General features: G+C 39.5%; 2 protein-coding genes across 2 annotated transcripts in view; both read left to right on the top strand.

The window, feature by feature from the left end:
- On the top strand, nt 1-4,042 carry egr3 (early growth response 3). The gene is made up of 2 exons (XM_063490311.1): nt 1-154; nt 2,800-4,042. Exons 1-2 carry the CDS (start codon nt 1-3, stop codon nt 3,876-3,878), a joined length of 1,233 nt encoding a protein of 410 aa, XP_063346381.1. The 3' UTR covers nt 3,879-4,042.
- A 4,618-nt stretch (nt 4,043-8,660) lies between these two features.
- bin3 (bridging integrator 3) overlaps nt 8,661-12,601 on the top strand; it is a 32,488-nt gene continuing 28,547 nt past the window's right edge. The window contains exon 1 of the mRNA XM_063490583.1: nt 8,661-8,773. Coding sequence (XP_063346653.1) covers nt 8,766-8,773 — 8 coding nt within the window. The 5' untranslated portion in view covers nt 8,661-8,765. The remainder of the gene's footprint in view (nt 8,774-12,601) is intronic.

Genomic DNA, 12,601 nt, shown 5'->3' with positions numbered 1-12,601 from the left:
ATGACAGGGAAACTAGCGGACAAGATCCCTCTTACCATGAGCAGTTTAATAAACACGATCCCTGACAGTCTCTACCCAGAAGAGGACATCCCGACGTCTATGAATATTTTCACCAGTACGGAATCCATTAATCACTATTCACAGATGAACACAGGTAAGACCTTGATCTACTTTTAAGAGAGTGTGTGTGTGTTTTAGGAAAAGTGTCTCAAACTGCGATGCGCGCGGACGGCAACAGTTGTCTCGGGGCTTTGGAGCACCTGTTTGCGCTTAGGCTGTTGCGCACAAAGGCACAATCCTAACCTGGACTTTTCTTTTCTTTTCTTTTTTTGAGAGGGTTCAGGTGAACATCGCCCTCTTTACATTAGACAGACTACGCAAAAAATGACACTCAGTTGATCGTGTGTGTTTTTAATGCTGTCGTTATCATAATTCCATTGTCCGTACAGCCGAGATGCCAGGATTTCAGCCCGAAAAAGCCAACTGCTGCCTACTCACGCGTAGAAAAAACTTTTAAAACATCGGCTCACGTGTTTCATTTAAGTAGCGATGCGTAGCTTAAAGTGGCTTTAATTCAACAAAGCTGAAGCGCGTTTGAGGAAATGTCTGGATGTGAAAGGTTGTGTGAGTGGAAAACGGCTAATTTGCGCAAAGTCCATTAAAAAAAAAACCGCGCACGGCTCCGTGGCTGAATCTGAGATCTTTACGCTGAGGGAAAATGTGTTTAATTAGGCCTATGTGGTCAAACTCCACTGTCACCAATTTGTTCATCTAATATCCCGCAAAGATGGGTCAACTACTTTAGACAATGACTCTCATTCACAACTCTATTAACATGTCAGATTTTAGTAGGCGTGTGTGGCCGCTTTCCCCCCCTATATGAAACACGTTTAGACGTCAGGCCCGTGAACCTGCTTATATTCAGTGAGTGGCAAGGCCGGATATATTAACTGATTTATCGCGTAGTCCAAATCGGGCTAACATATTTATATTTAATTCAGACGCCTACCTAAAGTCGACTTGTTGTTCGGCTCAGTGTCGTGGATTGGCATTAAATCAATCCCTCGCTGTACAGCTTTAACCCTCTGAGATGATGGGTCAGTGATCCACGAAAATATATCAAATATTTAACTTCACGTTTCCAGCTTTAATTTAGTAACTGTGATTTACCTGCTCTGTGCACAACTTCATGCACGACCCTCTTTTCTTTTTATTTCCTCTTCAGGTGTTTTGTTCACAGATTAAAGCAGATCTTTAGATTCATTTTAAACTGAAATATTTCCCCCTCAATTATCTCAGAGGTGTGCCTTTGAATTATCCAAGCGCCAGGTGTTACACGTGACATTTTTTGTTTTTTTTAAAAAATTGGAATAAATACAAGTTTATGACATACGTGTGCCATATTATTATTATTATTATTTTGTTTTGACACGGCAGTAGAATATATTTTGAGACCTTGGTTGGGACGTTTAAAAAAAATGAATGAAACTTAATAAGGAAAAAAAAAAGATGTTGCGGATTACAGGAGTGTGTGTTGCTACTTTAAACCTCTCCTCTTGATGAAATTCTCTCAGTAAACTGTAAGCCATATATTTACAATAGGTCCGTCTGTTTTTGTCCTCCTGTTTCTTTATTATTTGGGGTAAAATACAAATTTTTTAAAAAGTACATTTTGAACGTATTACGCTGTGATTTTACAGGTGGAGCAGGTGTGTGCTATGCTCTTCAAATCTGACCTATAAGAAAAGAGTGGTGATTTCAATTAATGTCCCTCATTCTATTTAAATATCATATTACACAAAATACCTCCAAAAGATTTAGATTATTAGATAATAATAATAATAATTAACATAAACTGAGACTTGTTTTATAAATGTCATAGAAAAATATAGCTTGCTCCAAGTCTCCATGTGTTAAATGGTATGGTGCACAATGCAAAGATTTTTTTTCTTTTCAGCCAAATTCCAGCAGGCTGTAATTACTGGGAAGGAAAATATAAATGAAAAGAGACGTCTTTTTTAACTGCTGGCGAAGAGAGAATTCCAATTTACAAAAAAAAAAAAAATCTCACATTTAATTTTTAGAGTATATAACCAGCACATGTATATGTCACCCATTAAGTACATCTGTATTTGGTGGGTTTTAAGGCGTCTTCTGACAAAGTCAAATGTGCACGAGAGACTGTTCGTTCTGGGTTGAAGAGTGAGCGATAGAGAATATCAAGGAAATTTTGTGAAATGGGGTAGGAAACACGTAAAATTCCTCCCAGATGTTCTTTGTTGCGTATGTGTTTTGAATCCTTGAGCGTGATGGATGTGGCGTCTGCCTTTATAATCCTCCCTGCTGTAAAGAAATCAAATCTTGCCATTCAGTTTGGCTGTCCTCCTGAGGGACACAATGACTGGATCAAAGGGGGTGTTTAGGTCTTGATTTATGAGAGCTTGTGGGATCTGAGAGAGAGAGGAGCGAGAGAGAGACACCCTTCTCTCAGATGCAGCAGTCAGTCACTTAACTTACAGGTCTGACAGCGTTCACATTTCTTTATGAACTCTATGGGACTTCTTTCATTTTTCATCGTTTGTTGTCTGTTGCACAGGTATGCATAACATCTGAATTCCGGACAAACCTTGAGGACTGCCGCTTAAAGTTCATGTAGCCAAGTTTTGTTTTTTCTCCAGAGAGTGCGCCATGTTATTACTTTCTTGAGCTTTTCTTATCAAATGATTACGTTTCAAATTCACATATGAGCCGTCACGTGGATGATTTATTCATGTGTGTTTTTTATTTGCTTTCATCTAGATAATATCATGGATCTGGGCATGGGAAGCGAGAAAGCAACCTCGGAGATTCAGTATGGATCCAGCTTCCAGTCCAACCGCAGCGGGCAGACTGTCACCTACTTGGGGAAGTTTGCCTTTGACACTCCTCCTTCAGGTGGCATTAGTGGCTCTGGCTGGTGCTCTGATAACAATATCATCAGTCTTGTGAGCGCGGGGATCCTCGGTGTTTCTCCATCACCCGGCACAGTAACGACACAGACATCATCCTCCGCAGCAAGCATGGGCGGACAGACGTCAGACATGGAGCAGGTATATGGTCCACCACTGCCTGCCTATTCCACCTGTGGTGACCTGTACCAGGATCAGGTCTCCTTTCACCACAGCCCTGCCACCAGCACGCCTCTAGCCTACCCTGGCAATGACTATCACTCCACATCAAAAGCCTCCATGGATGGCAGTCTTTTCTCCATGATCCCCGACTACAACCTTTTCCACCATCAAGGGGAGGTTGGCGTGATGGAGCACAAGCCCTTTCAGACCATGGACCCCATCCGAGTCAACCCTCCACCCATCACGCCTCTGGAGACCATCAGAGCATTCAAAGACAAGCAGCAAATTCACCCAGGTTTCATCGGCGGGCAGCAGCACCCACCTCAGCACCACCCCCCACCACAGACACTCACCCTCAAACCCATCCGACCACGGAAGTACCCCAACCGTCCCAGCAAAACCCCAGTCCACGAGCGGCCGCACGCCTGTCCGGCAGAGAACTGTGACAGACGCTTCTCGCGCTCAGACGAGCTCACGCGTCACCTCCGCATCCACACGGGTCACAAACCCTTCCAGTGCCGAATATGCATGCGCTCCTTCAGCAGGAGCGACCATCTGACCACGCACATTCGCACGCACACGGGTGAGAAACCCTTCTCCTGTGAGTTCTGTGGACGCAAGTTTGCCAGAAGCGACGAGCGAAAGAGACACGCAAAGGTGCACCTGAAACAGAAGGACAAGAAGCCAGCTGACAAGAGCAGTGGGGCAGCTGGGAGCCACAGCTCGCCACCCAGCTCCTGCGGGGGGCCAACTGTGGGAACGTCATGACCATCACTACGTGCACTTGGACTGGACCCTCACCACACACAATAAAGAGACGTAGGAAGAAGGGATCACGTCTGCTATGAGATAAATAGGTGACTCTTTTCCTCTCTTTTACACCCCTGCTCTTTTCAGTTCCTTCTATTTTTGAGATGGATGCCTTTAGTTTAAGTAAGAGGGGAAAGGCTGCTACGCCCTTCTCTTTCAAGCAACTCAGAGCCTCAGCTACTGTAACACAGTGCCAACACAAAGAAAGGGCACCGTGTGTATCTATAGGTTTTGGAGTGGATACACTTTTGTAAATTTGAATGAAATTTTCTAAATTGGAAGGAAGCCAGAATCCAGGATAAGGGTCGAAACAGACAGAATTATGAGGGAGATGAGGAACGAGTCGTCTGGGGATGTATGCATTAATTTTATTAGGCTGTTTAAAAGTGCAATTGGTTACATTTGTGTACCGTCATGGAAACCTTATTAGTGGCACTTGACTGTCTTTTTGTTGTGTTCTGGGGTTTTTTTTTCCACCTCTTTTTGAATGTTGTTTTCTCAAAGGAATGTGCCAAATGTATTGTGGTGATGCAGCCAACCTTGTTCTTTTTACTGTGCCTGACATTTGCCAAAACATAGCAGTGGTATCAGCTTAGCACAAACGTTGAGTTAAAGGAAAGCTCAGATTCATTAACCACACACCAGATTTAGATTTACCTGCACAAATGAGTCAGATCTAGAGAACGACTTGACTGGGTCACACAAAGCAAAACCGATGTCTTGTCCTGTTACATGTACACACACGCCTGCAGCAATCGATGCCTTTGCCAATACTTATTTATTTGTAGTCACTGTGATACACTGGTTTGTTTTGTTTTTTTGGGTTGCCTTTTTATATGGTAGCTTCATGTGGCGTTACCAGATATAATTTCTGTTGCTTTCTTTTTCCTTTCTTTTTTAGAAAAAGCTCACCAATACTGTTCATTTCTCAGTTTTCTTGAGTTCTGCAATTATATGCAATATAGTCATGACAAATGCCACCAACCCATAAATCAAATTAACTAAGAGCACAGTTAGACGAATTGAACTATTTAAATAAGCACTGGGTTGCAAACCAGCAGTATATGAAAGCAAAGCTAAATAAGGGTAAAAAATGACAGGGGCCACTTCTCTGTGATTCTTGGAGTAAAAGGACTAAACTGCTTGGTTTTAAGTCACCGAATGATGAGCAGTATCCCATAAGAGGAAAAGAGAAACATCCAAATCCATGTTTACATCTTTTTTAATACAGAGAGACTGAGCTGTAAACTAACATGTTGGATTTTTTTTGTTGTGTTTTTTTTTTGTTGTTGTTGTACAGAATACAAATATGTATGCAGGTAGCTACAGTAGAAGTTTCACTTTTTGTACTCAAATGTCAAATGCACCATAATTCAGTATTAAATCGTGCATAAAATTTATGTGCATGCCTTCATGCACACTATGTAAATACAAATGTCTGCATAAACAAGAATTTTCAGTTGACTGAATGCTTGTGCAGAATGTGTCTTAAAGCTTTTAGTAATGTAGTTATAATACAGAATATTTTGTTGTCATAGGTGATTGCAAAAAAAAAAACAAAAACTTTTTTTGGAGCACTACAGTAGTGCCAAATATGGTGTGCTATCTCCCATTAAAAAAAAAAAAAGAATAATAGCATCTGCACCATGTGTATGCTTTAAAGTGGAAACTGGTTTAAGGAAGCACTAATGTGTTCTCTGAATAAATGACAAGATTTCTTTCTTTTTTTTTTTTTTTTTTTACATATTGTGTATCTCCATTATAGCAATATCGGTTATTTTAATTAGCACATCTTCCCCACTGTATTTAAAATAAAAAAAGGCACTGGTTGCTCTCAGATAGATGTTCGCCCGAATGATTGGATCTTTTTTTTATTTTTGAAGTATATTACAGTGCAATGCTGATCATTTCCACAAATGACTCTTTAGTTAAATTGCTTAGATATGTGCTTACAGACGGAAACACCTTTTATGGTTTAAGGAAATATTTTGTAATATTTTCTGTGTTATAGTGATATTGACTGATATCATAACAATAACCACATTTGATAATAGTGCTTTGCTTTACTCATGGAAAGCAAGAAGGGGTCCCCCCCCCCCCTCCAAGGCTGTGTTATGGTTATGTGGTGCAAATGCAAAACATCCTAACTGACATACCAATATGAAGTTTTTATCCAGTACGATAAATGTATTATACTTTGGGGCAAAGCCAATGAAACATGTTAAAAAGAAAAATAAGACTAAGGAATAAATAAATTATTGTTGAGGCAAGCAAAAAAGACCAGATATCAAACATATCAGTAATGGATTCAGCAAACAAAACAAGAGTTAAAGAAATATTTGTGCATTAATAACCTTGTCCATGTGATAGCATAATTCAGATTTTATATCATTTCTCAAACACCGGTCCTCTTTTTAAAAGAAACATGCTTCCTGCTATTCACCTTGACAACATTTCGAATTATTAGCTGTGCACTCTGGCTGATAATGAGTACGCTTTATGTGAGGCGGAGAATTTACATGAACAACGTTAGCAGCTGGGAAAAAAAAGAAATAAATATTTAAATGGTCAGCAAACACAGCAATCAGGCTGAAAGAGAATATGAAGAGACAAATGTAAAGGCCAACAGTAAAGTTCAGAAAAGCAATGCCACAGAGAGCACAGTGCACACAGAAATGAGCTTCCAAAGTCCATACTTTCCCTTTCCTGTTACAGTTTTCATTGCAGAGCTTCCTGGCAAGTGTCCACTTATTTTCCAATTAATTTGGCCTCAGAGAGCCTTTTCTCAGCTCATCGACGTGGTTACATGAACAGACCTCCTTGCACTTTTTGAGATAGTCTAAAAGTTAACACAGCCCTGTGCCATCTAACTGCAATTCAATGGTTTTGTATCACAGAGAAATAAATGATTCTATCGCATGGATGGACATCATCTAAAGATTTATTTTGTGATCTAATATAATGTCACAAACAAACAAAGTCCTGAATACATTTTACTTTTGCAGATTGACACATTATGTAACCCCCTCCTTATCTGTATTGCCACATTATTGGCTTTGTAACAACGACTCATTTTCACACATTGCATTGGAGTTTGAGCGACGGCGTCTAACGTAGGTTGTATTGTCACATACATCCTAATGGAGTCAGCACATAAGAATATATATACGGCACATGAACCAAAATGTTTTATCACTGATGCTCATCTAGATTAATTTGATGTTAGACTGTGGATTATTTTGAATTGATTTGACCCAAAGTTATGCTCTCCTCCAAGAGACAAACTGTGTTATGTTGCTTTCTGTTAAAGATTGATGTAGACTAAGGCGTCTCCATGAAGCCATTTAATTACAGCTACAAACGTAATATTTATCAGTCTCACTGTTTCTGTCATTTATTGTTTTGTGGCTAACAAAAATGAGTAACCCCCCACCACCACTATCATCCCACTCCCTTAATGTAATATAGCGGCTGAACAATAGAGCCTGCTCCATGTTCTTCTGAACAACCATCTGAGTAAGGTGTGAACGGTACAGACATACATCAATGGACTGCTAAACTCAGAAACAAACCCACCACCTTTAATAATGCTTTTCCAAGAATTTTTTCTTTCTTTCTTTCTTTTTTTTACGGTCTATTGTCCAATAGTGGGCAGCTGAAAGCTCTGAAATTGGAATTTGCCTCATCCCCTGCTCCGTATTGGACTTGAGCCAATATCAGCGGCCATCTTTGTGCCAAACTGGGTTGCAGGGTTGGCTGATCAAAAACAATACACGATGAGAACTCCGCAGGAGCAACAAATCATAAATGTGACCTCCCTCTGCTTGCAACTGAAGGCAGCCTTGTGCTAATGTTTGTGTGCAACTGTTTGATTTGGTCTCCGTAAAGCTGGCCTAGGGCAAAGCCCTAGGTTTGGGCTCATTCATGACATTTAATAACTGTAGGATTGTTTTTTAAAGAAAAGAAAAAAACAAACAAAAAAAAGATGTTTGAAGAGATCTCAATAATGTGTAGATATTATAGGTAACTCACGTCATCTTATGGACTACAGGGTGGCTTCAGGGATTTTGTGGTCTTCGGCAGTGACACTGGTGTTCAGATGGAGTCAATACTCCCTGTTTTCTGTTGTGTTGTGTTTCCTTTCATTACAAGTATCCTCATGTTTGCATGTGCACGGAAATGTTCCAAAGTGCTACCCTCAGACGCTGTAGTGGGTGGCGCTCATTTCTTTATTATGCATGAAAATAAAAAGTCTCATTGGGTGAAATGGGATAAACCTTACAACAATGCAAGACAGACAATTGGAAACACACACTGGGATAACTGTTCTGTTGGCTTTTTTTTTTTTTTTTTTTTTTGTTCAAGAAAAACAAGGGGTCTTGTTTAAAATGTTGTGGATGTCTTTAGCCTATTTCATGTTTTTATTACCTTATAATAAGGTCCTTTTATGATGAGCTGAATATTGAAATGAATTTTACTATATCCTTGTGATGGGGAGGTGTGCTCCCCTGTTTACCTGGCACTTCAGTTTGTTGTAATGCAATTGTTTTGTTATTTCTATGTATAAGTACTTGAATAAAGAAAAATATAACTTGCCTTCAGTTTACTCGGGTCTCAAAAGAACAAAAAGGCGACGTTTCAGTCTGATATTACATTACATGTGCTTCCAAGTGACTTTTTTCCTGTCGCTGCTGTGTTCGTGTCCCACAAAACTTCCTTAGAGGAAGCAGACGCGGCTAAGCTCCGGACTTCCTGTTTTGAGCTCGACTGCTGACTGGTAGAAAGGAGTAATACTCGGAAGATAGTAAAACTACCCAATGAAACCGGAGTAAAAGTTCACTCAAAATGAGCTGGTATGTACCCTGACTACATTGTTATGAATAAAATATAACTGTAAACGATCCATTCAAAATAATTTAGGACTGACTTGTCGACCGGGCTCGGGCTATAATCTGGAAGCGCTCACAGACACCTATAGTGTAACTAGAGTTAGCTTTAGCGTGTCAAACTAAGTGTTTCACGAATAAAAACGTCTTCTAGTAACCTTTCCGTAAGACTAGGTTGCCCCAAAACCCTTTCTGTAAAACATGTGGTCGCAAAGATGTAGTTGTTACACACAGTTGGCACTTCGAGGAAAAAGGATCGACAAAGTCGTTTACGAGCTACTTGTACAGTATCTGTTAGCTAGCAGTTAGTTCGGCTGGTTGCTCTAAAATTAGGGAAGAAAAATGACCTAACTGCTCTTTTAAGTTTAGGCTTCGTGTTTCTACTATTTAATAAAATCTAGGGTTGTGGCTTTTGCTAAACGTGGAAACTTCGTGTCGTCAGTTGTCAGGTCGGACGGGTTTACGGTGAAGCAATTTAAAGGGATTTAAACGTCGGTCGACAGTAATCAGCTGTGACTAGCTGGTTTGTTGACACATGTTTTTGGGCTCTTTGTGAACTTTGATTTTCTAAGCAATGATAGCTGTGTGTCGTCTTCATTTGTGTGTCTCGCAGGAGTCGTGCCAAAAAGTGATTTCCAATGTTTCTGTGTTTTGTTTTTTATGTCTAATGCCTGTGCTTATAATGGTAAATAGACTGCAGTCAAGCTGATTTAAAGGGGAGTTGTACATAAATTAAAAAAGGGAGCTGTACATAAAATAAATAAATAAATAAATAAATAAATAATCTGTTTTGCAACTGTCTTTATGACTGCATTATTGTACCTACTTAGTTACTACTCTACATTATACTCAATCCGGTTCTTTTTTGGCCATTTAAAATATCTTCATAGACCTGTTATGTTATATTTGTTCCCATTTCTTTTGGCCTCCAGGCCAGCTCTCTCTTGAAAAAGACATTTTTAATGTCAATGAAACTTTTTACATGGATAAATAAAGAATATAGAAAAATGACTTGATGTCATTCATGAGAGATATTGTTTGAAGAATTATTGGCCAACAAGTCATTTACAACAGTTCAGGTACTGGCAGGGATTTTTTGAGCGAGCACCAGAAGTCATTTTTTGGTAGACAATCATTTTTTGGCACTGTATAAGAAGGGCGATTGTCAGTCTCAGTTTGAATTCTTTAAGCAGATGTGGATGCCAGGCCTTTTAGGTGATTTTTATACCTTTTAGCATTCAATTAGCATTAGCCAAGAAGTAAGATAATGCTACAATCATCAGTAAATCAACATGAGTAACCTGATATTGAAAAATATGTTTATTATCTTGTATAAAGTAATAAAGAGAACACTTAAAATGCTAACATTTGCTCCAGAAGAGAGCTTTATATAAACAAAAGCATTGTTTTCTTTTTCCCCCCACATTGGAAAGCTGTGACATTACAACATTGTTGATACTGGACCGGCATTAGTTTGATGACGCAGGAACAAGCACCAACATGGGGATATGTATCCGGTCTTTAAGTGATGACGTGATGAATCCTGCTTCCAAGCCCAAACTACTCTGCGTTAAATAAGGCTTTTGTGTTTTTTACATGTTTTAATGCTTTGTATCTTGTTCTCAACAAGCCCCTAAAAACAGTTAGTGGTCACTGTCGGCCTCTCTCGGTTTTTATTACCGCTAATCATTTTAAAGCTCAGTTTTTAAAACCTTACAATGTAACTACAGCTCAGCCCATGCAGCAGTATATTAATAACTAACCTCGTATTGTGGATGGATTATCTCAGTTGTTCTCCCGACTGAAGTTTGGTTCGTTTACAGCATCGTGCAATGCGATTGCATTTGTACCGAACCTTCGGGAACCCTAACGTTAACTTTTATTGAGTGGAAAAAAGTTAGCGTTCATCCTCCAGCTTCACTGTTTATATTATGCTAACATAGCTGTGTCGCTAGCGATCACGTAGCACATCATTATATACCAGCTAGTCTAACTTCAGTAACCCTACAAATGTCACGGCTGTTTACTTTCCTGTTTTCATTTATGTTGGAAGTAATAGCAGAGCTGTACGTCTTAATTTGTTTCGTAAATCCCTCAGCCAGAACATGGTATATTATATTTAGATGGAAACTAGCGAGCTAACTTCCTGCAAACTTCTAACTCCGTTAAATTTCATAAATTCGGTTTTCATGGATGCCTGGATGTTGAACTTAATTGTTACACCTGGTAGAGCAGCAACGCTGATCATTTTATTACAAATGAAAGGATTTGGACAGTTTTTAACTCTCAGGGACCTGCAGCGGAGTTTGAGCCCAGGCACGCCTAATGACATCAGACTTAAAGACCGGATTACACCATACACCTTTATCCTTCAGCTCTAAAAGGCTAATGGGGTATTGTCATCACCCTGCAGGTGCAGCTACTAAAAATTGGATGAGTTCAAATCTCAGCGACCTTGACTTCAAGGTCAGAGGCCAGGTTTTCTGAAAATTATGTGAATGCAATACTTTGAGAACAGGGTGGTGTAGGATTTTGAAATTAATAGCATAGGTTCAACTCCCAAAAATCTTGGATTAGTTCAAATCTCAGTGACCTTGACCTGAAGGTCAGAGGTCAGGTTTTCTCAAAATCTTGTGAACATGATAACAAGATCAAGGTGACATGGGATTTTCAAATTCATACCATGGGCACATCTACTAAAATCTCAGAGAAGTTTGAATCCCAGTGTCCTCTGGGTCAGGGTCAAGGTCAGAGGTCAACTTTTCTGAAAATCACCTAGGATTTTCATATTCATGCCACACATGCTTCTAGTTGGAGGCTAAGGGGTTAGCATTGGCGGCTACCAGTGCTTTTTTATATTGTGGTTTGTAAATTGATTATCACCCTGCCCCCACCACCCCACTCCATTTGTAGGTTTTCCTGTACTTTAGGACTTCTTCCTTCTTCTTCTTCTTCAGCATATATAGACAGATTAGAACAGTTGGAACTGCATGCTCCCCCTTTACTTCAGAAAGAATTACCCATGTGATACATATACTACCAAAGAAAAACAAAACCTTTTGATATTGAATGGTACCAAGAGTACTGGTTCTGGTAATATCCCTACTGATTATACAATTATGAAATCTCACATGAGAAGAGCTCCAAAGTGAGTCTCCTTCACACTGGAGTGATCTCAAGACTCCAGTTACTCTGCTTTCTTGGGTCTCCAGCAGCATGCGGTGTGTAAAAGTCGACTGGATGAATGTTCAGAAGAACTGTTGAAAGGCTGTTGCAGTGCCCTTTACAATGACTGTAATCAGACCCCATCTATGGAGAGCGCGTTCACTTATTGTTGGCTGTCTACCAAGCGGGTGCTTCTAAACAGTGAGTGTAGTTAATTGGCTAAAACCATTGTTTGAATTCGTTTACAGAAAACCCCCCACCAAAGTTTAGTTTCTTGTTGCGAATGTAGTGTCAATTATGTATATTCCAGAAATACTCGTATCTTTTAGTTATTTTCTTACAGGGATGGAAATAAATCACTAGCATTCTGCTTATATAAGCTTTTTTGTTGGTTAAGGGTTTTGCCAGGAACTGTAGACACACATGGTCAGAAACTGTTTTATTTTCCACAGGTTATTTACTTGTATTGGGTGGAGTGGCTAAATTAAACTCCCTTAAATACTTGGATGTAAGCAGTTGATCATTGTGAAGGTATAACAGTAAACAGTTTGTAGGCAAGAAAAAAGAGATAAATTTTGCATTATTTTAATATTGTGGGTTTTTCCCCTAACACTCAACCATTATCTCATG

Source organism: Pelmatolapia mariae, linkage group LG12, assembly GCF_036321145.2.
Source record: "Pelmatolapia mariae isolate MD_Pm_ZW linkage group LG12, Pm_UMD_F_2, whole genome shotgun sequence".
In the NCBI taxonomy this organism is placed as follows: domain Eukaryota; kingdom Metazoa; phylum Chordata; class Actinopteri; order Cichliformes; family Cichlidae; genus Pelmatolapia; species Pelmatolapia mariae.
Note: the sequence above shows the minus strand (reverse complement) of the source record. Positions and strands in the feature narration are given on the sequence as shown.

Bases quoted from the DNA above. Each gene is read 5' to 3' on its own strand.
- egr3 (XM_063490311.1), top strand. From the start codon at position 1: ATGACAGGGAAACTAGCGGACAAGATCCCTCTTACCATGAGCAGTTTA. The intron at 155-2,799 runs GTAAGACCTTGA...GCTTTCATCTAG, and splicing joins CTATTCACAGATGAACACAG to ATAATATCATGGATCTGGGC.